The sequence below is a fragment of the Vulpes vulpes genome, chromosome 12 (assembly GCF_048418805.1).
Source record: "Vulpes vulpes isolate BD-2025 chromosome 12, VulVul3, whole genome shotgun sequence".
NCBI lineage: Eukaryota > Metazoa > Chordata > Mammalia > Carnivora > Canidae > Vulpes > Vulpes vulpes.
The window spans coordinates 70,920,782-70,948,171 of NC_132791.1; the positions used below are offsets into that span (position 1 = coordinate 70,920,782).

Below are 27,390 nucleotides of genomic sequence, written 5' to 3' on the forward strand. Positions count from 1 at the left end.
TCAGTTGTCATAGATATGTAAATTTATTTCTGGGCTCTCAGTTTGATTCCATTAATCTATATGTTTTCATGCCTAGTGTTTTGATTACGGTAGCTTGCAGTAAGTTTTAAAGTTGGGAAATGTGAGTCTTCCAAATTTTTCTTCAAAATTGTTTCCATTATGTAGGATCTCTCATAAGTGCATATGAATTTTAGTCTGCAAAAAAAGCCATTGGAAATTGATAGTGATTGCATTGGATTTGTAGATCATTTTGGGAGTATTGCCATTTGTCTTCCAATCTATGAATATCAAATGTCTTTCCATTTATTTAGGTCTTATGTCTTCTTCAATTTCTTTCAGCAGTATTTTGTAGTTTTTATTGAACAAGTCTTAGACTTCCTTGGTTAAGCTTATTCCTAAGTAATTTATTCTTTTTGATGCTATTACACATGAAATTGCTTTAATTTACTTTTCAGATTTTTCATTAGAACATAGGGAAATAAAACTGATTTTTGCATGTTGATCTTACATCCTGAATATTGTTGAAACTCATTTATGATGACTCTAATAATTAGAGTCTTTTGTGTGGATTACTTACTTAGGATTTTCTATATATAAAGTCATATCATCTGCAAATATGTTAAATTCTTCCTTTCTAATTTGGATGCTTTTAATTTATTTTCTCCCAAACTGCTCTTCCTACAACTTTCAGTACAGGGGCAAAGCAGGCATCCTTGTCTCGTTCCTACTCTTAGGGGGAAAGGTTTCAGTCTTTTCCTGTTGAGTATGATGTTAGCTGTGACTTTTCCATAGTTGTACTTTATTATGGTAAGATTATTGCCTTCTAGGGATACCTGGGTGGCTCAGTGTTTGAGCGTCTGCCTTTGGCTGAGGGCGTGATCCTGGAGTCTGAGGATCGAGTCCTGCATCAGGCTCCCCTTGAGGAGCCTGCTTCTGCCTCTGTATGTATGTCTGCCTTTCTGTGTATCTCTCATGAATAAATAAATAAAATCTACAAAAAAGAATATGCCCTTCTATTCTTAGTTCAGTGTTTTTAATCATGAAAGGATATTGGATTTTGTGAAATGCTTCTTCGGCAGATGATTATATGTAAGTATATCTGTGTGTGTTTTGCCTTCATTATACTAATGCAGCATGGTGTATTTTCCACAGGTTGCACAAAGTTGATTTCTGGGATAAATCTCACTTGGTCATGGTGTATTGTCCTTTTTAAAATACTGCTAGATTTATGTTAAGTTGGCTAGGAGTTTGGCCACGATAGGCGGCAGAGTCTTCAAATTCTCCTAGTATAACCTCGTTTGTGTCTCTACTCTTGACTTTGGCATCCCTAAGTACTCCTCCTTAAGGAGAGTCTCTCTTGTAGCTCTGTCTGCTGTAATACACTGTTATTATACCAAAACCCTGCTGATATGGTGGCAAACCATGGGCCATGGGTGGGTGGGTAGGGGACTCTATGATCTTCCAATTCTCAGTTTTAAGTCTCAGTTTTAGTGGGCCTGCACCTAGGGCCAGGAGTAACCCAAGTGTTTCTCCAGTGGTATAACTTTTTGCCTCCACACCCCATGCTCCATCCCTTGGTTACAACATTCCCAATCTATTTTCTTGAAGCTCTGACCCCTGTTGACTGTTTTCTCCTCCTTAGTGAGACAGATTAGAGGGAACTAAAATGGGAGGAATGTTCTTACCTCAGTTAGCATAAGACTCTGGTAAACTCTTTTCCCCGGGAGAGTAGGACTTTTTTTCCAAGGTATATTTCATAATGGTGACCCTTCCCCTGCCAGAGCCCCAAAGGGTTATTTCTTGGGTCACCACCATGTGACCAAATCCAAACGTGTTTCTGGAACTAATAGCATTGGAAATGTGGGGGAACTCTCACTCTCAAGCAAGCTTACACTTAACCTCCAATTCACCAAAACCATCATTTAATTGTACCTATATGTTTATGGCTCAAGCAGGTTCTGCTCCAGGGAAGCAGACCTTGCCTGTGTCTCTGGATATATCTGTCTCTAGAGATCAGTGTTGTAATTTGCCCAGTAACCTCAGTTCTTAGGAAGAGAAGTCATTCATTTTTAGCTTGTGCAGCTTTTTGTTAGAAGTGATGATTTTAAGTTGTCTGCATGTCATCACTGAAACCTGAAGTCCGGAAGTCCAAACAAGTTTTGGAATGCTAGATTACTGAAGATTATTGAATGTAAACAAAATCCCAAAATCCTGTAACTGCTTATGTTTGAATGCTGAAGTGATACAATCCTTTCACGATAATTACTTCAGTGTCAGTAGCAAGGATATCAGATGTTGTCTGTGCAGCATTATGCAGAAATGCAGAGTATGGGCAGAATCACCAACATCTTCCATAGAATCCACTATACTTTGTTTCAACTTTGAATAATTTGTCTGCACTTGTGTACACCCACAAAAATGTGCATTTTTGTTACCTCTACCAAAGCAGCATAATTTTCCTTATAACTTAATAAGTGAGTTTTTGTAAAAATTTTATATTTCTGAAGTTCCATCTGGAAAGGATTTTATTTGTAATACCTTCTAAGCAAGCTTTTTAGTGATAAAAACATTGCACAAGGAAAGGGACTTCCTTTCCTGCATTGTGATGCATCTTGAGCTATGTTGTAACAAGATGAAACATTTTAATAAGATCTTTAATAAGCTCTGGAGTAGTAAATAGAGCAATTACATTTTCATCATTGCAGTATTTTATGGTGACACTTGAAAATTCTAAAATTTGCAATTTTAGAATCAGAAAAAAATCATGTGCAGTCATTGGTGCTAAAAAGATTGATGACAGTGTGGATAATCATCACAATTTCTGATTATTTTCATCTGAATTTCTTTTAATCATAAAATTTGTTACTTTATCTCTTTATAGTTGAGGTAATCATAAATCTCTTAAGTTTAACTTTTTATATATGACTTTCCACCAATTTTGATACTGAACGAACAATTTCATACTGTGAAAGTGTCATTTTTTTAGGGTAAGAGCATGAGCAGCGGGCGGTGGGGGAACAGAGGGAGAGAGAATCTTAAGCAGGCTTATTGTGGAGCCTGATATGGGGCCCAGTCTCATGATCCTGAGATCATGACCTGAGCCAAAATCAAGAGTTGGATGCTTAACCGACTGAGCCACCCAAGTGCCCCTACTCTTTCAAAAAGACGTTTTCCTTATTTAATAGACACCGAATGTTCTGAGAATTAATGAAATTTACACTTGCATTTGGGATTCAAATACACAAAACATAGTAGCAATCACATAAAAATTGGAAAATATTGAATAGGATACTCTCACGGACTCATTAGTGCATTTGTCATTTGTGTGGCTGAGGCGGTAACAGTAAATAAGGGTTGAACTGTTGAAACAGTTGCAAATTAACAATAAATCGAACTTGTTATGTAATGTAGAAAAGGAAAATTTCAGGCATGTCTGCAAGGAAAAGTAGTATTTGCAAGAACAAACTCCCTGAAAAACTGGAGTTGATCTCATACAAGGAGTTTGGAAAGCTTGGTCTAGGGATTGGTGGATTTTATAAAGTAGGTGTTTATAGATTGACAGGCTTTCAACAGTGTTAGTGTGGTCCCTGGAATGATGCTGTCACTGACTGGCATACTTTCTGTGGCCACTGGAGTGAGTCATTTACTAATCGACTGTCTAGAGGAATGAAAAGGTCTACTAATTGGTTGACTTTCAAAAGGTGGAGTCTGTCATTAACTTGCTCACTTTCAGAAGCATGGCTGCTGTTGCTGATTTTCAGAGCCTATGTACTGACCCAAAGTTATCTCTAATTAACAGTGACTAGTTGTTTACAATCTGAGACTTTAGCAAAAAGAAGTCTTAGGCTTCTTTTAATATGGAAAATAAGACTTGCCCTTCTCAGTTCTCCCTTGTAGTCTTCCCCCAGCCAAGAACACAGGAGACTTAAAGTATTGTTCAGGTCTTTATTTGTGGAGATACAAGTTTCAACTAGTGTTGCCATTTAAGGAACTTAAGTGCCAATTACTGAAGCAGAAAAAGAATTCTAACTGCTGAATTTTCCTTATTGGGGAAAAAAAGCTCTCACAACTGATTACGTTAAGAGTAATCTCACAAAGTCAATCCAGGATGCAGGACAAAATCATTACATATGAGACATATCATTGATATATATATATTATACTTGGCAACCCTACCTGGGTCAGCTTAGCCTCTTCACACTCACCAACCTCTTTTATTTTCTTGTGAACACCACATCTTATTTACTCAATATATTATCTGTCTCCTATTCCCTATCCACCTGTCCTGCATTATTTTGGTCTCTCATTCATAGATCACTTGAGTTAGAATAGCTTAGATTTCTAGGCATCTACCCATACAGCTTTCTTCAACCCCCTAAATCCATCTTCTACACGTTGTTGCCAGAACAATTTCCATCAACTAGGATAAAATTCTAACTTCTTCACATGGCAAATAGGCCTTTAGTTATCTGGCATCTGCGTTTGACTCAAACTCTAACATGTCACTCTCCTGCTCATTAGTTCCCTACTTGCATTTTCGTGAAGTGACATGTCAGGACTGTTATCTACCTTTTATGTACCTTTTTCTTTGCAGTCTCCTCTTATTTAGAAGAGTCATTTCACCCTCTGGAGAAGTCCTATTCTTCAAAAACCTGGCTTAGCCACACTGCCTCTGGAGAGCTTTGTCTCCAGGTTTCCTTGGTTAGGTTTGAACTCCTCTTTCTTCATCCTGTGAAAATCTCTGAACATTCTTACACCACAACATACTGTCATAACTTACCTATTTGCTTGTTAAAACCACATTTACATACTGCGATATAATAATTGGCTTCCTTATCTGCTAGTTCCTCAACTCCATCTCCTTTCCCCAAATTCATGGCATCTCTAAGAGCTGTGTCTTTCTTCTTAAGACTCCCAGTATGCAGTATAGTACCTACCCCAGAGCTAGATTTAAAGACAATTAACACATGAGAACCCTAAGTGAGGAAAACATACTTGTTGGGACATAAAATATTTGATGTACCTTTCAATATTTTCGCATAGGTAGTAGATTCATTAAACTTCTTTTGGTAGCTCCTTTTATTTTGAGCTTATGTATTTTTAATAGCTTAAACTTGAAATAATTGCTTATTTTCCCATTTAATGTGCCTAGGATGACAGCTCACAGTATATAGTAGGTATACTTTCTTCATAAATGACTTCACTGCCAAATAAATAAACTAAACCAAGAAATAAATTTCAAGCACACCATTAGCAATTGGCTAGAAAACTCCCAATTCCCAGCAATTACTAGAAGAGCACAGGATGAAGAGAACAGACTTTTATTTCTATTTTTAAATGAAATCCATGCACAGAGTTTGACATCAGGTCAGGAAAAGGACAAACCCCAGAAACAGAGAGGTAGTTCGTAGCTCTAATTTTTAAAAAATCTTTTATTTGGTCCTTTTCTCTAAAAGTGTATAATTTGATCACGTCTTTTATATGCTACTACATGTTAGTTGTAAAAAAAAAAAAAGTATTACCAATTTATGTTTCTTTTTAATGAGAAATCCAGTGTACACCTCCCTTCACCCAGATATTTATGATAATCACATATGGTATCTCGTGTACACTGCTGTAGAAAGAGAACAATTATTTTACAAATGCCCAGAGTCATTGTCTCCAATTGTGAAATTTTCATTTTGGGTTATTTTCAAAAGTACCTAACAGGCATGTACACTTTTCTACTTTCCTCATTATCTATTATATAGTCAAGGTTTATCCTTGAAAGCTGATATCTGATGAGCCCTACATTACAGAAAGGTTTTTCCTATCCATTACATTTGTTGTATCACTCGTGTATTCTGATAAGCTTTGGTTTAAGGCTTTCACACATGCAAATCTATTTTCTAGGGGTTCTCTTCAATATGAATTTTGTAATGATTAGTAAGAGATGACCTGTGGTTGAAAAGTTTCCCACATGTAGTACATTCATAGGGTTTCTCTCCAGTATGAATTCTCTGATGGGCAATACGTGATGAGCTCTGTCTAAAAGTTTTCCCACATGTGTTACATTTGAAGGGCTTCTCTCCTGTGTGAATCCTCCGATGCTGAATGAGAGCTGAGCTTTGGCCAAAAGATATTCCACATTCCTCACACCGATATGGTTTCTCTCCGGTGTGAATTCTCTGATGATTACTGAGGGATGAGTTACACCGAAAGGTTTTCCCACACTCGTTGCATTTATAGGGTCTTTCTCCGGTATGCATCCTCTGATGCTGAATGAGAGCTGAACTCTGTCGGAAGGCTTTCCCACACACTTTACATTTACATGGCTTCTCCCCCGTGTGAATTCTTTCATGAATGATGAGTGTCGAGTGGGAACTTAAGGCTTTACCACATTCATTACAGTTATAAAACTTCTCACCGGTATGAATTATTCGGTGTCTGTTGAGTCGTGAAATGGAAGTAAAACCTTTTCCACATTCATTACATCGATAGGGCTTCTCTCCAGTGTGAATCCTCTCATGCTGGATGAGAGAGGCACTCTGACTAAAGGCCCTCCCACACTCACTACACTTAAAAGGCTTCTCTCCTGTGTGAATCCTCTGATGGTAACGGAGGGATGAGCTAGACTTAAAGGTGTTGCCACATTCGTTACATAAATAGGACTTCTTCCTGAGATGAGTTCTCTGACACCCAGAAAGGGATGTGCTGGATGCCTTCCTACCTGGATTGTATTTATGGGGGTTTTCTCCAGCGTGGATTTTTTGATGTATAAAAAGGCCAGACCTTCTGCTGAAGGATTTACCACATTCCTTACATCTATAGGATTTCTCCACAGTGTGGGTTCTTAGGTGTTTGTAAAGGGATGTACTAAGAGTGAAGGCTTTCCCACATTCTTTACAGACGTAGGGCTTTTCTCCAGTGTGAGTTATTTGATGCTGAATAAGAGCTGAACTTTGGTTAAAGGCTTTTGAACATTCTTTACATTTAAATAATTTCTCTCCACTGTGGTTTTTCTCATGTTTGCGAAGGGATGAAGTGTTAATGAAGGTTTTCTCACATATGCTACATTTATAGCGTTTCTCTGCTGTGTTGATTTTTGGTTGGTTAAGCAAATATGGATTCTGTTTGAAGCTGTTTCCTTGTATTTCACATTTTGGTGGTGTTTTTTCTCTGGGAGCCATCTGTTGCCTAATAAGGACTGACTTTGGGCTGAAGTTTTGGCCAAATTCTGTATTTTTATGGCTTCTTTCTACAGTGAGGATTTTTTTGTGGGTGACTGAAACTGCCTGAATACTTTCTTTTTTATCCTGCTTTTTCTCTAACCTGTCTTCATAAATGCAGGATTTTTCTGATTTAAAGTCCCAGGGTCCATGCCTTTTGGATCTTCTCATTATCAGCTCCTGAAAAGAAGAATCTTGCGTTTGAGTTGACTTCGTGGTTTTGTGACTGCTTTTCCATCCTGGAGGGAAAAAAAAACCCAGAGATATTTCACGTCATATGGTATTTGGCTACTGAGACTAAATGTAGAGAATAAATATTGATGGTATTTAAAAAGGTCTTGGCATCTGGCCAAATATAAGAAGAAATCATAGAAGATTTAAGCAATATAGAAAAGAATCAATGTGAACTGAAGTACTAGAGTGGAGAAAAGAATAAAACAAACCTATTTAAAGAAGATGAGTTTAAGAGTAACCAGGGGAGCATGAATTGGGAAAGGAAGTTTGGGATCAGAGTCAAGGCCATCATGGACTCTAAAATTATTGTCATGGTATTTCATTATGTGTAATCTTCCTAATCTGTAAAGTCTTTCCCACTTTCTCTTATGTCAAATTCCTTTGTATCCTTCAGATTTAGTTCAAAAGTTAACAGAGTCCTTCCTTGACTGAGTTTCTTTTTTTTTTATAAATTTATTTTTATTGGTGTTTAATTTGCCAACATATAGAATAACACCCAGTGCTCATCCCGTCAAGTGCCCACCTCAGTGCCCGTCACCCAGTCACCCCCATCCCCCGCCCACCTCCCCTTCCACCACCCCCAGTTCGTTTCCCAGAGTTAGGAGCTTGACTGAGTTTCTACAGTCCACTCCTCTTATTATAGCAATTACCACAGTATTTAAAATATATGATATATACCTTTGTATTATACATAATCACCTACCTATATCTAAATAGATTAGATTTCCCTTTTCTATGTAAGTATTCTGCAAGCAGATTGGCATGCCCTATTTACAGATCATCCTGTTGACACCTGAATTATACATGAAATATTCTGTTAATTTTAATTACTTACCTATACTTAATTTGAACAAAAATATTCTTAATTACTTATTACACACACACACACACACACACACACACATGATTCAAACACTTGAAGTTGCCTTCCGGGATAGGACATTACTTGGGTGATGGGAGATCATCATACGGGTGATAACATTCAGGTGTAACATAAATGTGTTACAGAGTTAATCTGGAGGTGCTGCAGGTAGGCATGAAGGCAAAAGGTATAAACTAGGAAGGCAGCCTTGCTCATGCTTATCAAGCAAGAGGCTATGCAGGCAGTGTGGAAACGAGTCAAAGATAAACAAGAAGATGGGGTTATATATAAAAAGGTAAAAAAGGGGCTAGCATGATAGAGTGGTAAAAACCAGAACTGTACTCAATAAATACAAAAATTGGGAGAGGATGCAATTCATAGACTATTAAATTCTGCCAGGGGAATGGATGTGCATGTAGTTGGGCATTTCCTCCTGGATTGGAGGTAACCACTGAAACGACTCCTCCACATCTCACTGTGGCTGAGATTCCTATCTGATGTTTCCTTTTTCACCTGTGTACAAATTCTCTCTGCTTGGTGAATGTAATGTATCCTGCTTTTCTCTTTTCTACCAGCTTTACTTCTCTGTCTCCTTCATGAATAACCTTTTCTATTCCCTCTTTAAAATTTGGAACATTCCCCCTCCACTCTGTACACCTTCCTTAACTCATTTTATATGTACTCATGTCTTTACTATTTATTTTTAAAAATATTTTTAAACATTTATTCATTTGAAAGAGAGACAGAGCCATGCGAGAGCATGAGAACATAAGCAGGGGGAGGAGCAGTGGGAGAGGGAGAAGCAGGCTCCCCGCTGAGCAGGGAGCCTGATGCAGGACTCAATCCCAGGATCATGACCTGAGCTAAAGGCAGATGCCTAACTGATTGAGCCACCCAGGCACTCCAGTGTCTTTACTATTTATTAAAAGGGAAAGAGGAGTGTTTTACTTTCTGCCAAATACCTTCCTCGTTCCTTCCCCCAGTAAGTCTTGCTAACTTAAATTAAGCCCTGAGAGCTGGGTCAGATGCGTACGTGGCATTTTGTTTCTCATGTTTCATTGTTTGTACCAGTCTCCTAACTAGTCCCAGGCCTCAAGCCTTGCTCTCTACTAATTTAGTCTCTTTGTTGCAGCCAGAGCAATCTTTTAAAAATCCACATCCTAGTATGCTGCAAACTTCTCTAAGATCCCCCCGAATTCATCTTCAGTAATTCCTATATAAGGGCCAGAGTGCCTAATGCAGGGAACCAGGTGTTTCGTGATCTCACCTCTGTCCATCTCTGTCATTCTCTCCCTTCCCTGGCTTCTTGCCAAGTGTGTAAAACTACATGCAGTTTCTGGAGCACTCCTTTTTTTTTTTTTTTTTTTTAATTACAGTAGTCTCCTCACCCAACAAGGAACTCAACTCAGGGCTTGAATTCATGACCCTGAAATCAGGATCTGAGCTGAGATCAAGACTTGGATGCTTAACTGATGAAGCCATCCAGGTGCCCCTTTCTTATTTATTTTTGCATATGCAGGAGATATGCTTTCCATTCACAAATATTTAGTAAGTACTGATTATGGGCTAGCTAACATTCTAGCGGATATAGATAACATCACAACTGAGATGGAGTTCCAGCCTTTAAGGAGCTTATACTTTGGGATGTATGTGTGTGAGTGCTGGGCAAGAGGAGTGAAGTGACAAAGAATCAGTAAATAAAACCCAATATGGGTTTCCCAGGCAAAGGAAACAGGTAACACAAAAGTGTAGTGACTTCTGAGGAACCTCAAAGAGGCTGTGTGGGTACAGTGTGGTCAGCAAGAGGGACAACGGTAAGTAAGACCGGAGAGCCAGGAAGGGGCAAATCAGGTAAGGCATCGTGGTGAGGACTTGAATTTTGTTCTTTCAAACAGATTTATTTGAGACAGAAAGAGTGAGCATGAGCAGGAAGGCAGAGGGAGAAAGAGAATCCCAAGAAGACTCCCCACTGAGCATGGAGCCCGATGCAGGGCTCAATCCTACTACCCTGAGATCACGACCACAGGCAAAATCAAGAGTCAGACACTCAACCGCCTGAGCCACTCAGAATTTTATTCTAAGCACAACGGAAGTCAGGGGGAAATGGCCTGCTTGCTCAGGTAGGCCACTGTGTAGACAACAGTCTAGTGGGGCCTGAGTGGAAGCAGGGAGGGGAGAAAGCACTTGGGAGGCTGCTGGAGTTATATGGGTAAGCAAGGGGGTGGAGGCACAGATGATGCAGCAGGATATCTTATTAAGGAGGTGATGACATGACCGGGCTTGCTAGGTGATAGTGTATGAGGTGCTGAGCAGGAATAAGGCAGTTAGAGGTCACTCCTAGGTTTCCAGCCTGAAAATGACAAATGTTGCACAAGCCACCCAAGGAGGGAAGGCCAGGAAAGGGGCAAGTCTGGGGGTGTGCTGTTTCCAACATGTTTGCCATGGCTGAGGTGTCATGTCTAGACCCTCAAGGAAGACTCTGAGATAGTCAGTTGTATGTACTTTGGGGATTGGGGATGAGGTTGGAGCTACAGTTAGGTATTTGGGACTCCTTGGTAGGTAAGTTTTATTTAAATCTGAAGTACTGGAAACTCAGGCACAGCAACATTAGACGTCAAGAAAAGGAGGAAAATCAGAAGAGTGTGGTGCTCCAGAAGCCAAAGGAAGAAAGTACTGTGGGGAGGAGTGAATGAGCAACTCTGGAAAACAATCTGAAGACTATAACCCTAACCTTGCCTGTGCTGAAGTGGAGACTGTAGGGTATTCAGTGGCCGTGCTTTTTGTGGAATAGTGAGGAAGAAAGCCCCACTGGAGGGCACAGAGGAAGCAAGGAGAGGTGACAAGATGGAAACATCAAAATAGAGAGGCTCTGAAAAAGTCCTGTTTAGAGCTAAAAAGAGAAATGGGACACGGGGAATTTTAATGGAAGCGATTATAGCCACAAGGGTCCCTGTCCACACTGGGAAACTCACCTCAACACTACTTCAAGTGCCTATGCTTTGGCCTGGAATTCGGGTTTCCCACTGCACTGGACACTGTGGAAACCCTAACTGTTCCTTATGATCTGCTTAGTGTTTCTGTGACCCCACAGATGTATGTCCTGAAGCACAGTCTGACTTTTGCTCCATTTCCAGAATCAAGCCTGGGCCTGAGCTACCTCATGGATAAGGTCAGGACTGAGTCAGAAGTCTGAAGACCAGAGCGACCTTGCTCTAACTGTGACCCTGGCCGGTGCCTGGCATCAGTTCTTGACTCTCCTCCCTTGGCTCTTAGGACGCTCCCTGAGTCTTTCCCTGGTCTTCTCTCCCCACTCCCATACCTCCTGTGTGAGGGACTATCCTGATTTCTCAAAACTCTTCACACTGCCTGCTAGACTTGCCAACTGAGTATCTTTTCAGATTTAGGCTGTCCAGGTCTGAAGCTGGTGCATTCCTTTTCAAATCTTTTTTTCCTCTATGTCCCAGTGCAGAATCCTGTCATAAGCTTTTCAGAGACTCTGCCATAAATTGTTTCATCTCAGATTCTTTTCTCCCCTGCATTCCAAGTCTGGTCAGTCAACAAATTTTCTTCAATCTCCTCTCTGAGATCTCTAACAACTGTCATTAAGACATCCAAATTCAGGATCTCCTTACTCCATGATGACATTGCTACTGACCCTCAGTTTGATCCTTTGACCCTAATTTCTCACCTATCTGGTATTACTTCCCCCTGGATTTATTCCTCTTACCACATGCAACTCCTCTTATAACTTCAAAAAGCATCGTTTGCTCCTTATTTAATTCATTCATCAAATATTTAAACAGCTATTTGCCAGGCTCTATCCTTCCAAATCCAGTAATGAAAAGAAACAGTTCATATCTTCAAGGAGTTCCCAGCTTGGCATTAGAGACAAGAACAAACAGGCTATCACATCACAATGTGATCATTTCTACAACAAAATCACAAGGTAGAAATGGACGTGAACATGAACTCAGGGCACCATCCAAACTACCCTCAGTGGAGGGTGCAAATGGGGAAAGGGTACAGGTGGTGCTGGAGAGTTTTTTTTTTGAAGAAACAACTAAGATGGGATTTTAAAGGATTAGCTGGAGGTTGGATAGGGTGAGGGCTGAAGCAGAATCAATGTCTCTGAAACTGAGCCAGCTTTCTGGACTTAGTGCTTAACGTATCCATACCCACCTTATCCTGAAGTTGGTCAGATTCAAAGTTACTCCTATAAAAATGTCATATGCATTTCTCAGAGACTTTCTATAAAGTCCAAGAACTCAGGGAGCTACATACTGGGAATTATAACTCTGTGATGGGGTAGCAGACACATTTGTAAACCACCTCCTTAATGCCTGTGTTGGTAAAAAAGAGAAATGCTGTTGCTAATGCTAATTTTTAAAGCTTTTTTTTTTTAATTTTTATTTATTTATGATAGTCACACACAGAGAGAGAGAGAGAGAGAGAGAGAGAGAGAGGCAGAGACACAGGCAGAGGGAGAAGCAGGCTCCCTGCAGGGAGCCCGACGTGGGATTCGATCCCGGATCTCCAGGATCGCGCCCTGGGCCAAAGGCAGGCGCCAAACCGCTGCGCCACCCAGGGATCCCTTAAAGCTTTTTATTATGGAAAATGTTCAACATGTACAAAAAAGTAGAGAGTTGTACAGTGAATCTCCAAACCAGCTTCCACAATCACTAATGCTGTTTTAACTAACACCTTGTTACGAATTGAACTGTGTGACCCAGAAAAGGTACATAGGCCTAACTTCCAGTAACTCAGAATGTAACCTTATTTGGAAACTGTGTCTCTGAAGATTTAGTCAAGTTAAGATGAGGTTATCAGGTCCTAATCCAGTATGACTGGGGTCCTTATAAAAGGGAAGTCTGGACACAGGCATGCACAAAGAAAATCCACATGAGGGCACAGAGGGTGTGACAAGAGAAGCAGAAATGGGAGTGACATGGATACAAGCCAAGGAACAAAGATTGCTGGTCACCCTTGGAAGCAAGAGTCAAGGAAGGAATGTACCAGAATCTCGGGGGGGGGGGGGGGGGAGTGTGGCTCTGCCAATACCTTGATTTTTGGATTTCTAGCCTTAAGAGCTATGAGAGAGTACATTTCTGTTATCCTAAGCCACACACAGCATGGGGTACTCTGATAGAGGAGGCTGAGCCCACTACCCCACACCCTATACCTCTTCCAACACAGTATGGTGGGGTAAAGCCCAGGTCCTCTCATTTTATCCGTCACATGTCAGAACATGCTTCTCAAAGGTAAGAACGTCTTGTAAATACAACCCACATAATCTTACTCAGGGAAATTAAAGGGAACCCATGAAGGACGGCTTTCTTGGCTGCCTCTATTCTCGCTACTACCTGTGTCCCTGCCTTACACATGCCTTAATGCACGTCCTCCTTGTCAAGGTCAAGTAGTTAATGGTTTCTTTGGAGTCTTCCAGCACAATAGGTAACATCTAAGGAATGACTGGGCAAAAGCCTCGTGGAGATCACTTATGTTTTCCAAGACCACACACTCCACAAACACCTTGACCAAAGAACCCCTGGCTCCAGGGAATAGGTGACTTAGAGAGGACACCTGAGCACCTGTCCTTGTTTCAACCAGTTTCCAGATGCCTGAGAGGACACATACCCCAGACTACTGTCCTCAACAAAAACCTCAGACCCCAAGCAAAGAGGAGATTCCCTCTTTTCTCCTGAGTCTTCCAGACACTGTATCTGCTCTCTCTTTGCATCTTCAATAAACTCTGCTCTCACTTCCTCTCGGTTCGAGTTTGATTTCTATCCTGCAAGATGCCAAGGATTGTCTTGGCTGGTCCTATGGGATCACCTCTGGGATCACCTAAAATTTTTTAAATTTTTATTTATCTATTTGATTGTGGGAGAGGGAGAGAGAATATGAATGCACAAGCAGGGGGCAGGGAAAGGGAGAAGCAGACTCTCCACTGAGCAGGAAGCCCAATGTGGGACTTGATCCCAGCACCCTGGTATCATGACCTAAGCTGAAGGGAGACACTTGACTGAGCCACCCAGGTGCCCCCTGCCTATTGTTTGAAGTTATTTTTATGCCTATAAGGTAATTAAAAGTGGTGCACCAGTTCCCATGTAGCGGGGAGAGAGGCGGTTCCCATACTCACAAGTAGTTCTTGGACACCAACTAGGTGTCCTGTAATTCAACTCAATTAGCTACCTAGAGATAATATCAGACCTCGCAGGTTAAGGGCTCGTCCTATAAGATGTCCCCTGTCCCCTTCAGATACCAGTTGTAAGCCCAAATTATCATGTGTGCTTTTGATCATTGGGCTATAAACTGGAGGTTTATCTAAACCAAGGGGTTTAGATTAATTAGCTATAGTGGCTCACAGAACTCAAATAGTTTACTTCCTAGATCACTCATTTATCATAAAAGGATGTAACTCAAAACAGCCAGATGGAAGACATGCATAGGGCAATGTTTGGGGAAAAGCAAGGAGTTTCCGTGCCCTGTCTGATGTAACCCCTCTCTCCAGATCTCTACATGTTCATCAACCAGTAAACTCTCTGAACCTTGTCCTTTTCAGTTTTTATGGAGCCTTCATTACACAGGCCAAATCGATTAAATCATTGCCCGCTGCAATGGCTTCAACCTCCAGTCCTCTACCTTCCCTGGAGGACAGGGGGTGGGACTGAAAATTCTAACACTCCAACCACAGGTTTGATTTGCCTAGCAACCAGTGCCCAGCCTTGGGTGGGGTCCAAAAGTCACTGACATAACAAGTGACCTTTATGGCTCTCATCAATCACCATGATGGGGACTCTGGATCATACCCCAAGTGATGGAAGTCACAACAAATTTTAGGCAGGGGAAGGAGTGAGATGACACTATTTACCTTTTAGTAGAGCATTCTGGAAGCTACAGGAATAGGTTGGTGGCAAGAGGGAGGTGCAGGGCCAAACAAAAGAGTCTTGTTGACAGGGTGAGCAGAGGACAAGGACAAAACTGACCCTAACATACTAGACATGGCTAAAGAGCACCTCCTAAGAGATTCACTCTTAAAACCACCACCTGCTGGGTCACTGGATGCAAAGGCCAACACCTCTGTGCCAATTAGAAAAAGACAGCCCGCCCTCTGTGCAGAGGTGGGGGGCAGCCCCCAGGTGACCCATCAGCTGACCACACAGCACAGGGACAGTCCCCCTACCAGGCTTCTTGCACTGAGATGACAAAGGAAGAGAAAATGATGTGAAAGAAATACACATTTTCACTGTAGGCTGTTTTGCATTTTCAACTTTTAGATTTCAAGAATATTTGCACATATGGGTGTAGAGCAAACTCACCATGTACAAGATGGTTCAATCACCTTGTTACAAGCCTTTCAGAAAAGCGCCACTTCACTTGTGCTTAAGCAAGAGACTCTGAGGAGACGCACACCCTTCATGCCATCTCCTTCCAGCTCTCAATTCAAAACATACACACGCAGAAGTAACTTTTTCTTTGCTCTGTTTTTCCTATTTGTGAAAAGTTTTGAAATAAATTTTTTTAAAGGACATTTGGAGGCCGTGAGAGGTCTCCTGGGAGCGCAGTGTTTTCTGTCCCTGGCTGTGCAAGGGGTGGGTTTGGATTCTGGTCCAGGGAAGAAGCCGAAGTACTTCCAGAACATGCTGGCCCCTCCCTCTGTGCTCACAGGGAATGAGCTGCCCTCAGGAGAAGAAGCTGTTCTGAGGCCCCTAGTCCAGGCAGTGGGACTCTCCAAAGGGCTGCAGCACTCCTAGTACAACCCATGTGACCCCCATCTCTGAGGAAAGGGGGGGGTACATTCCTTTCAGAGACACACACTGCTGGTCAGAGTGATGACCTTCCTTCCCTCAGATGCCCACCCATGTCCGCCCTCAGGACATCTCCCCAAACCAGAAAAGAGGCTCACTGAGGACTCCAACCCCATCACCCAGAGGCCCCGGTACCTCTCCAGATGGCTTTGGACTCCAGGCACACTTTTTGTTCCCCTAAACCCAAAGAGCACTTGCTTCTCTCAGAGAGAAAGTTATCCATGATCAGAGGCTCCCTGGGCCAGAGGACAGGGAAGGACCTGTCCTTCCTCTCTTCCTCCCATCATTGGTCCAGCCTCCACTCAGGTGCCCCAAGGGACTGAAGCCCCTGCTGACCCTCTGCTGGCGCCCTGGTGCGGCCTCCTGTGCGACCTCGATCAGCTTCCACATGCTTCGTGTCTTTCTACCAAACTAGAGTTACAAAGACAGATGGACAGGCAAGGGTGGTTCCCACAGCAAAAACCTCAATGTTGGGTGGGAAGGAAGCTTTCCTGTCCTGGGTGCTTGGGGACCGCCCATTCCCCAGCTTCTCAGTGGGGCCCATGGGATGACCAGCCATCATTGCCACGTCTGGACCTGACAGCAGCTGGGACAAGCCCCCACTCCCATGCCAGCAGCTCCCCACAGGCAGATCTCAGCAGGGTGTGAACCGGGAGCCTTAGCCAGGCTATTCCCACTCCTTGGGCTCCCTGCCTGCCTCTCAGACCCAGACAGCATCCTGCGTCTGGGATCCCCGGCTCAGGGGGATCGGGTCCCTGCCACTCTCCCCTGGCTCCCAGCAGTACAGGCTGGTTTCCTTTCCCTGGGCTCACACAGTCTATTCCTGGGCCTGGACGATAGCCCACATCCCCAGGTCTCCATGCCGGCCCTCCTGCTGCAGTGCTATGCCACGCAGTGTCTCCCCTGTGGGATCATGCTGCACCGCGCATGCGCTCCGTGCACGATCACTCGTCTCCCCACTCCACCATGACCCCCGACTGGCAGGACCTGTGTCCTTTGTCCAAGATCATACCGCCAGGGCCCAGCATGAAACTCACGCACCGTTCGCTATGGGGCAGGAAAGCAGTGGGTGCAGGTGTGAACCCGGATCCTCTCACCTTCCTCAGCTCTCTGTCCCCAACTCCCAGGACCACTGTCCCTCCTCTGTCTCCTCTGATGACTTCTCGGGCACAGCCAGGTTCTTCTTCCCTAACCCACCTCGTACATGGGGAGGTTTCCTGGGATCCTGTCCTCTGCTCTGTGCCCTCTCCTGGTCACCTTGCGGTCAGATGCCACCTGTGCACCTGACGGCTCCCTGACCTCCCTTCGAGTCCCTGCAGACCTCGTACAGCCACCCACCCCCACCTCTACCCGAGCATGCCACTCCCATCTCAAGTGAGAGTCACCCCCCCCAGGTCCCTCCGCCTACACCAGTAAACAGGGGCCCATCCTCTTCCCTCCCAGACCCCGTTGCACACCCTAGAAACATCCCACCTACCTTACTGCAAGTGTCTCTGGGAAGGTTCCACATCAGGGATCCCTCACTTTACATGCATCCCCCACAGTGCTTCCAAAGTGACCGTTCTATTAAATTCAAATTATGTCAGGTCTTCATGAACATATTCTCTATGAAATGTTAAGGTTACACATAACCAAAGGCCGTTCTGTGATCCTGCCCCTTCTTGATCCCATTCCGAGCAGAAGTACTGGAAGTAGCCGAGGTGTGTCCCCTGCCCTTTCTGTCTGCACCTCCACACAGTCACACACAAGCAGCCACATACTCTCCCTCCGCATGAGCGCTGCCATCTCAGCCCGGGCTTGCCCACCTGCCCCACAGCACAGTCCACACCAGCATGCTCTCTTTCTGACTGTGGCACTCGATGCAGGGGAAGGGACTGGCCACAGCTTCTCCAGCCCAGCCGTGCCCTTATCGAAGGACGTTTACATTGTTTCAGATTGAAGCCAATTTTTCTAAAATAACAAAAACATCAGTCTGCTGCTTCAAAGCCTTCATTTCCATGGGATGGTCCCATCTACAACATTCCTGTCAAAGCACGCTGGGACACGGGTCCTGCTGCCTCTCCACACCCTTTCCTTTCTCAGCTCCTCTCACACACACCCTGAACATCAGTCAGGATCATTCTCTGCCAGTCCTTAAATACAGTTTGCTGCCTGAGTACCCGATGTGCAGCCCTCTTCTGAAAACAGGAACAAATGAGAGCAGATCATGTGGGAAGCAGCGATCACCACAGAATCAGAGGAAGCTCACACCTGGGGCCTGAGTGTGCCCTCTCCACCACCCTTTGACAGAGGCCTGGAGAAACTTTCCCCGTCCCCTCCCCACCACACCTTGATGACAGTGGCCTGGAGAAACTTTCCCCACTGACTTCTCCAAGCTGCGCCGTCCACTTTCTACCCAGATTCCTGCCCACTGGTTCCTTGGGCGCCTCAGGCCCACCCACTCACCTAGGGAGGGGCCTCCAGGACTTTCTTTCTCCACCTTCCAGGGATCTTCACCTCGCTGCAACAGGGAGATCACTTTTGGTTTGGAAAACAGGAGTCCTGCTCATAGGCCCCCCCCCCCCAAAAAAAAGGAAAGAAAGAAAAAAGACATCATTTTGTTATGACTCAAAGAGGCACCACAGATCTGAATGGAAAATTCAGGGGTTGGTGGTCACTCTGTGCCCGATGACATGTGGGGTGTGTGTAAGGGGAAGGGCAAGGGACCTGTAGGACCTGTGGTTGTGCAATAATTAGCTGTATGTTAGAGAAATACAATAAACATGCAGCTTTGATTCCTGGAGTACTGATGGCCTTCTATAGAAGAGGGCACATGTTATTAGATGTTCAGACTAAATGTTTATACACAGGTACCTATGTACCAAGATACTGTGTACCACGTCCTCTATTTAAAACGAGAAAGCACTATCTGACTGTCTCTCAAAGATGGACTCTACAATGTTTGTCAGGCTGGAAAAGAGAATTGGGAAGGGCTGGTGGCAGGTTAATGAAGATGGTTGAGGGATGCCCTCTGCTGTGAGCTGAGCAAACAAAATCATGGAAAATCAGCAGGAAAGCACTGCCTGAACTATGAGGGAGTCTCCAACATGCAGGTATGTCACCTGTCCCATGGATGGGACAGATCCTTGTAAGGGGGAAAGAGGTTTTAAATATTTATTTTTTAATTTATAATGTGTAGAATCCTAAGGCAAAATTCAGCTACAAGTTCCTGATGACCTATGGCTTTTACCCAGGGAAGCAGGTGCTGTCTTATGCTAACTTCTGACTTTGTCATCTACAGGAAAAACTGCCTTACCCAATGAGACCAGGTTACTGTAGTTCTCCAGCATCACTTCCTGGTACACGTGTCTCTGAGAAGGACCCAGCTTCCTCCACTCATCCCGCGTAAAGAGCACAGCCACATCCTCGAAGGTCACTGACATCTGTAATGACAAGCCATCCCAGCTCACCAGGACCTCCCATCACACAGACTGAAGAAGGCAGCAGTGGGGGGGGGGGGGTGGTGGTGGTGGTGGTGGATGGGCTGCCATGAAATGCTGCTGCTGCTGCTTCTTTGTTTTTAAAGATTTATTTGAGAGAGAGAGAGAGAGAGAGAGAGAGTAAGCAGGAGCGGGGGTGAGAGGCAGAGGGAGAGGGAGAAGCAGACTCCCCACTGAGCAGGGAGCTCCTCCTGGTGGCTCAATCCCAGGACTCTGAGATCATGACCTGAGCTGAAGGCAGATACTTAACTGACTGAGCCACCAGGCAACCCCATGAAATCCTTCTGATGTCATTCTGGTTTTGAAGATTTGAGGTAATTTTTTTTTCTTAAGATTTTATTTATTCGCGAGAGACACAGAGAGAGAGAGAGAGAGAGAGAGAGAGAGGCAGAGACACAGGCAGAGGGAGAAGCAGGCTCCATGCCAGGAGCCTGACACAGGACTTGATCCCAGGACTCCAGGATCGTGCCCCTGGACCAAAGGCAGGTGCCAAACCGCTGAGCCACCCAGGGATCCCCTAGAATAATCTTTCTGATGACAATTTGACAATACTTATTTAAAGCTTTAAAATGTGCATATCTTTTAACTTATCAATTACTGTATTTGTATCATAATGAACAGTGCCCCAAAACGCACATCCTACGGTATTCAATCCTGCTAGTGATCACAAAAAAAACAAACAACCCATGGGATCCCTGGGTGGCGCAGCGGTTTGGCGCCTGCCTTTGGCCCAGGGCGCGATCCTGGAGACCCGGGATCGAATCCCACATCAGGCTCCCGGTGCATGGAGCCTGCTTCTCCCTCTGCCTATGTCTCTGCCTCTCTCTCTCTCTCTCTGAGACTATCATAAATAAATAAAAATTAAAAAAAAAAAAAAAAAAAAAAAAACAAACAACCCAAATAATCACTGATGCAGGCTAGGTCAACTAACTTAAGGCATACTACCTATGTGCTTCCTGAAGCCAGAGGACAGTAATAATGGAAAATTAAAACAGCTATCATTTATTGAATGCTATTTTCAGACCAAGTACTGTTCCTAGAGATTTATATTAACTGTTACTGTAAATATTTATCTTCACAACGATCCTATAAAATAGGTACTATTATGCCCCCATTTTATACAAGAAAAAACAAAGAGAAATTTGACCACATCAAATGGCTGGCATAGAGGAAAACTCATTCCTCCTGTGTGTCTACTGTCAATACTACCATACTACTTTACTTCTGACACCAGATGTGGATTTTCCACACCCCAAGCAACTGTGTGACAACAGCTAGGTGTCCTAAATTTGACTTAATTCTCATGCCATCTACCTGGAGAGAGGGTCAGATCCCACAGGCTAAGGGCTCAGTCCCACCACAAGACTGCCCCAACTTCAGATGCCAATCCCAAGTCCAGGTTGTTACCTATGCTTCTGACCAACTGGAGGTTTCTACAACTCCTTCCTTGGGTTGAATTAATTTGCTCACGTGGCAAATGCAGGAAAAGTGCCACAAAGTAGGGAAGCATTTCCTTACTAGATTACTGGTTTATTATAGAAGGATGTAACTCAGGAATAGCCAGATGGAAGAGATGCATTTGGCAAGGTATGTGGGAAGGCAGGTGGGGCTTCTATGTCATCTCTGGATGTACCACTTCCCCACTACAAGTATTTACCAACCCAAAAGCCCTTTGAACCCTGTCCTCTTGGGGTTTTCTGGAGGTTTCATTGCATAGACACAATGGATTAAATCACTGACCACTGTGTAGGCAAGACTAGCCCCTGGGTTAGGGTGGAGGGCCTGAAAGTTCCAACACTCGAATCAAGGTTGGTTCCCCTGCCAACCAGCTCAGATCCTTAGGGGCATTCCAAAAGTCACCTCATTCCTATCAACTCTGGCTTGGTCAAAATGGTTTGTTATGAATAAGAAAAAACACCCATTTCACCTTTATCGCTCTGAAGTTTTTCAAGAACAAAAGCCAAATATTACTAATCACTTAGTTTTCCAAACCCTTATAATTTCCTATGTGCCAGGAACATGAAGGTGAAGACGAAATATATATAATTTCATGTTATAAATCACAATATCACAGCTGGTTAGGGGTGAAAGTAGAATTTCTATCCGGAGGAGATCCAAGGCTCCATTCTTAAGCACTCTGCAAAACTGTCTCTTGATGTCTAGCTCATAGTGTTAAGAAATAAATGTTAAGAAATATAATGGTGATAGTTGCACAACAATGTGAATATACTCAGTGCCACTGAGTTATACATCCAAAGGGTTAAAGTGGTAAATGTTATGTTACGTATATTTTCTCAAGCTAAAAAAGTTAAAATGGTAAAATAAATGTGTACATGTGCACATATAAATACATACATAAATAAAAAACAATGGTGAGCAGAAAATGAGTCTAATGGATATATCCCAAAAGGTGACAGTGGAAAAAATAAAAAAAGAGGTGACAGTGACTGTCTCTACATATTGATTTCACATTCTTCTTTACGTATATATTTTTTATGCTCTGAAATTTTAATTTATAATTTAAATTATAAATTTATAATTTATTGGCACATGGGGGGAGTACAAGAAATAATCTTAACCCTCAAAAGAATCTACAATTCAACTGGCAGACAAGATAAACGCATTAAATAATTTGATCAAGGAAATAAAAGTTGTAGCTGGACAGCACCATACACCATCTCCCAGTTCAATCCTCATTTTAGAGTTGAGGACCAGAAGGTCCAGGGCAGTCAAGACCCCAGGCCACATACTTTATCAGCAGAAGAGGCAGCACAACAATATTTTCTTTTAACCCGGCCCTCAGCATATTCACTCTCTGGTCTTCAAAGCCCTGTCCCTGAGTTTTACACACCAGCCCACGCAGTATTGACATCCAGGAGCAGGTGAGGTTAGAGAGAATGCCACATGGATCCACTCCCTTGCAGGGATAGAGAAGATTCTGGGCAAGAAGAGAGCAACATGGCTCTGCTGGAATGGAAGAGGAAAGCTTCAGAAAAAAAGCAGCCTAGATGTGCACTGGCAGGCTCTGGCGTGAAGATCCACCACCGCTGCGTCCCATGGGCCCCAAACCCAACATCACAGTAAAGACCTCTGGGACACCGGGCTGGTCAGCCCCGGTTTCTGAAAGGGGCACCAGGGGAATGGCTAAGCAGTAACGAGCGTGGACCCAGAGGCCAGACCACTGGGTTTGAATTCAGGTTACCGGACGTCTCTGAGCCTCGGTTTGCTCATGTGCGAAATGGGGATGATAACTGCTGTCTGGCGTGAGAGTGAGAACAAAGGCAAAGCCCTCAGGCCGACCCCCAATGATAGGAACTGTTACTGTTAGATGAAGAAGAGCAATGAAAGGACACATCCTAGGACACGGTACAGCAGTTCCCACCTGTCAGCACTAATGGTATTATTACTAGTCACATCATTCTGCTCCCACAACCACATGTGGAGCATCTGCCTGCCAGTGCCCGGCCCTGATTAAACACTTCCCATGCACTCACTCACCTGATCCTCTCACCCAGCCTACAGGGAGGGCATGCTTGTTATTCCCAACGTCCAGGTGAGGAATGGGCATAGAGAGATGGAGCTATTTGTCCAAGGCCCACAAACAACCGCTGAGGAAATGGGTTCAAGCCCAACAGTCTGGCTCAAAGCCCTGCTTCTTACCCACTGGAGACCCTGCCTCTCCACTACTAATATCCCACAAACCCCCTCCCTGCTGCTCCCTGGAGATTCTTCTCTCTGCCCCCGCAGTCAGGAGATCTCTCCAACTGTGTCCCCTCCAGCACAGCTATTCCCTGTTGATGCAGGGGCTCACTGGGACGGGGACCCTCCCGTTTCCAACAACATAAGGATGAACATGGCCGGTCAAGAACAGTTTCCAAGAGAGTGTAGAGGCAAAGTAAAAAGAGAAGATAAAGACCTAACAACGATGGATTGTTGAAGCCTAGGGAAGGTATCCTAAAGAAAAGCCAAGGGTAGGAGGGAGACCAGGGCGAGCCAAGGAAGCGGGGCCAGAAAGCAGCTGCCAGGTGTGCATTTTTGTGCGTCTGTTAGGAAATGAAAGGAGAAATACTAGACATGGATTGGTGGGGAAGGAGGCAAGCATTCCCTACAGAATCCACCATCCGCCAGGTGGACCAGCTCTGCCAAGGGAAAGGGCCTTGCGTAACAATCCTGCAGAAAGCTGTACTGAGTAGAGAGCTTCAGTTTGAGGGTAGTTCAGCAAGCAACTAAGTCAATCAATCAATCTGTCAATCAATCTATCTATCTATCTATCATCTATCATCCCTAAGACCTGAGATGGCAATGAACTCACTCGAGACCTTGCTTCTCTCTGTCCAATAGCCATATCTTCTTTCTGGGCTCTTCCCCAAGGGTGGGTGGAGTCTCCAGGAGGCAGATCTGAAAGAGGAAAAAGGGAGCCAGGAGGGAGAAGCCCCTTCCGCTTTCCACTCCTGGGAATCACCGGCTCTGAAATCCTTACACCACCCGAGAATGACGCCTCGTGCCCTCAGAGGGGGAAGCCAGACGGCGCTGGGGGCAGACAAGCCCAGAGACAAGGGCCAGCCCTCCATGGTCCCGGCCCCAACTCTTGCCCCCGTGGCTCGGAGAAATCGGACCTGGGACTCCAGCTACAGCAGCGGCAGCGGCAGCGGCAGCTCCCTGAACCTCCCCCACCCGCCGCACTTGTCGGCGCGCCTACTTCCCAGATCAGGAAACTGAGGGCAGAGTGGGAGCCACTGGCCCCAGCGCACACCGCCGGCGACGGCGCACGGGATCCGCACCTGCGCCTCCGGAGCACCTGCTCTAACCTCACCGCCTGCAGGGGACAACTTCTCCGCAGCTCAAGCTGTCCCCACCCACCCACCTTCTCCTCCTCCTGTCAAGGAACCTCCTTCCAGGTGACAGCAGTGTTCCTGCGCCGGCCAGAGGGCCGCCGTCCGCAGGAGCGGGCACTGGACCCGAAAACGTGCGTCCAGTTCAGCTCTGCCGCGGGGGAGGGCGGCAACTCACTTCTGGGAGAAAGCACGTCTGGGGCCGCAGCCCGGGAGGACAGGCGCCGAGGAGGGCGGAGACACGGTCCCTCGTTCACTGACAGCCGGTAGCAAATCCCAGCGCCGGCCGGGCCGGCAGGGAGCGCCCCGGGCTCGGGCCCGCGGGGGGCAGGAGGGTGGCCGGGCCTGGGCCAGTGGGGACAACGCGCGACCTGCCGCGGTCGGGGGCGGTCGGGGGCGGCCGGAGCGGGGCAGGCGGGCACGTCGGCGGAGCCCGGCCCTCGGTCCGCCCGCGCCCACAAAGGCCCCGCGCGCGGCTCTCGGGCCTGTGCCCCGCGCCCCGGCGCCGCATCCTCCCGAGGCCCCGGTCCTCCCTCCGTCCGGCATCCCGCCCACACTCCGCCGCTCACCTCGCCCAGGTCTCGGGGTTGCGGGGGCTGCGCCTCCTCGGCCGTGCTCCGCAGCCGGAGGCGCCGACACTGCCCCGGCGGACAGCAGCCCGGATCTCGACTCCTCCCGGGTCGATGCCTGGGCCGACTCCAAGTCGCCAAGCCGCTGGCTCTGGCAGCAAACGACCGGCGCCCGGCGCAGGTCCGGAGAGGCGGGACCAGAGGCTGGCGAGGACGGCCGCAATGCCTCTGGGGAATGTAGTCCACGGGAGACCCGACGCATTCTGGGAAGTGAAGTTCCCCGCCCCAGCCTGAGAGGCGGGCCCGGGCCAGCCCGTCACGTGACTAGCTTCCACTTCCGGGCTCGCGGAAACACTTTTTGGGCTGCTAGACTGATGGCTACCGGTTCCTCGCTAAGGAAACGGAGGTTTGCTAAGTGACATGTTTCTTCTAGCTGTACATCTGCATAAATGATATTAGGCAAGCCGACAGCCGCCGAGAACAAACCTGTCTTCCCTTCAGTGATTAATCCTAAGTGTATGGAGCATCTGCTATGTTCCAAATGCTATTGTAAATCATTGTAAGTGTGTCAGGGAACAATACAAAGCTAATTGCTCTTGGTAACTTTTTTTTTTTTTTTTTTTTTGGGTCAGGTCGGTAGAGACCAGACGATAAGCCATGAATATAATCATATAGAATTTATTTTTTAAAATTTATTTATTCATGAGAGACAGAGAGAGAGAGAGGCAGAGACACAGGCAGAGGAAAAAGCAGGCTCCATGCAGGGAGCACTGATGTCGGACTGGATCCTGGGACTTCAGGATCACGCCCTGAGCTAAAGGCAGGCGCTAAACCGCTGGCCACCCAGGGATCCCCAATCATATAAGAATTTAGAAGTTAAGTGTTGCGGAGGGAAAAGTGAAAGAGCAGGTTCGGAAGTATTTAGGATAGGTATGGAGGCAGTTTGTAGAATAGGGTCACGGATACCTTGCCCCCCGTGTTAATATAGCCGGAAACGAAATCTTGATGAGATGGAGTAAGTATCCTTCCCATGAATTTTTGTTCAGGTGTTTTGGCTGTAATCAACTCACGTGAATCATCATTGTCATGCCAACTTGTAGAAATGCTGAGACTTTGACTGGATACATTGGCTCTACAGGTTAACTTCGGAAAATTGATAGCTTCACAATATTGACTCTCTTAATCCACTACCATGGATAGTGGTCACCGAACACAAAGAGTCGGCCCCTTGCGGAGCATCATCCAATAAACCAGCCCAGGTCTCTTGGTTGGATCAAAAAGTTTGTATTATTTGCAGCAAGTGAGGTGACAGGGAGGTAGTTTTCAAAGCATTGTCTCTGCATGGGGTCAGTGCAGGAAGCTTATATTCAGTGTGCTAGGGGGCGGGACACGGAGCTGGATACAATAGGGAGCTTACGCATATTTTGTTAGGCACTTTGGTCCAACAGCAAATACCTAACTTGTCAGTAGCTTGTCAACATACTAGTGCATATGTTGTATGTTAAACAAACAAACAAACAAACAAAGGCCCCAAACCCTACCATAGGAGGAGATCTCAGTATTATAATGAGCTAACGGTAACTTTAGGGCAACTCAGAGCTTCTGCTCAGGTCCTGAGCTCCAAACTGGCTCATGCAAGGGTGTATCCATTGGAACACCTGGCCACATGTCTCCTTGGCAGGAGCTGCTTGTTCTGCAAAAGGACACATTTTTTCCCCCTGCTTTTGTCCCTCCCTCCTCTTTTTCTCTCTGCACCTAGCTTTCTGCCCTCTGATCTGAATAATTCCCCATGGTGTCTTCACTATTTTCCCCATAGCATTATTGAATAGTTTTGAGTTTAATTTTAGATATTTCATATTTTTAAGCTTTTGTAAATGGCATCTCTTTAAAAATTTTATTTTTAAAGCATTGGTTTTGTACACAGTTGACTGCCTAATGTCTCCTAATTACAGTAATGAATTTGTTGTTTTGGACCTTTTGTATAGTATATAGCACATGAATGACAGTTTTGCTTCTTTTGTTTATATATTTTCTTTTCTATAATCACCATATTGAGTGGTCTACAATTTCTAGTCAAAGTAGAAGGAGGTCAGAAAAATGACAAAGTAAAAGCTCCAAGCCTTCAATCCTCTTTGGAAACAACAACAACAACAAAAACCCAACTTACTAGAAACTAGCCGAAATAAGCTTAGAAAAGCTCTGGAAAACAGTAAAAAGATCTACAGCAACCAAACACTGAAAGTAAAAACCACATTTGAAGTCGTGGAAGTTTTGTGGCATTTGTATTTGTGCTTGCGCCTCCCCTCCCCCCGCTGGGTGTCTTAGTCTGGGAGGAGGCAGTGCGGTTCCCATTCCTTCTCTCTATCAGGATGAGAGCAGGGCAACCTTTATTGTAAAG

General features: G+C 45.0%; 1 protein-coding gene across 3 annotated transcripts; it reads right to left on the reverse strand.

The window, feature by feature from the left end:
• Window positions 1-3,931: 3,931 nt before the first annotated feature.
• ZNF354A (zinc finger protein 354A) lies at window positions 3,932-25,195 on the reverse strand. Of its 3 annotated transcripts, XM_072728814.1 has the most exons (5): window positions 24,993-25,195; window positions 23,904-23,989; window positions 19,408-19,534; window positions 18,558-18,653; window positions 3,932-7,447 (listed from the first exon to the last, which is right to left on the reverse strand). In XM_072728814.1, exons 2-5 carry the CDS (start codon window positions 23,934-23,936, stop codon window positions 5,889-5,891), a joined length of 1,815 nt encoding a protein of 604 aa, XP_072584915.1. In that variant the 5' UTR covers window positions 23,937-23,989; window positions 24,993-25,195; the 3' UTR covers window positions 3,932-5,888. The 3 variants fall into 3 exon arrangements, with proteins under 3 accessions (XP_072584915.1, XP_025871147.2, XP_025871146.2); XM_026015362.2 differs by lacking the exon at window positions 23,904-23,989 and having other exon boundaries at window positions 24,993-25,181; XM_026015361.2 differs by lacking the exons at window positions 18,558-18,653; window positions 19,408-19,534; window positions 24,993-25,195 and having other exon boundaries at window positions 23,904-24,630.
• Window positions 25,196-27,390: the final 2,195 nt, after the last annotated feature.

Bases quoted from the DNA above. Each gene is read 5' to 3' on its own strand.
- ZNF354A (XM_026015361.2), bottom strand. From the start codon at position 24,162: ATGGAGGGCTGGCCCTTGTCTCTGGGCTTGTCTGCCCCCAGCGCCGTC. The intron at 7,448-23,903 runs GTGAGTTCATTG...TTTTCCCTCCAG, and splicing joins AGAGAGAAGCAAGGTCTCGA to GATGGAAAAGCAGTCACAAA.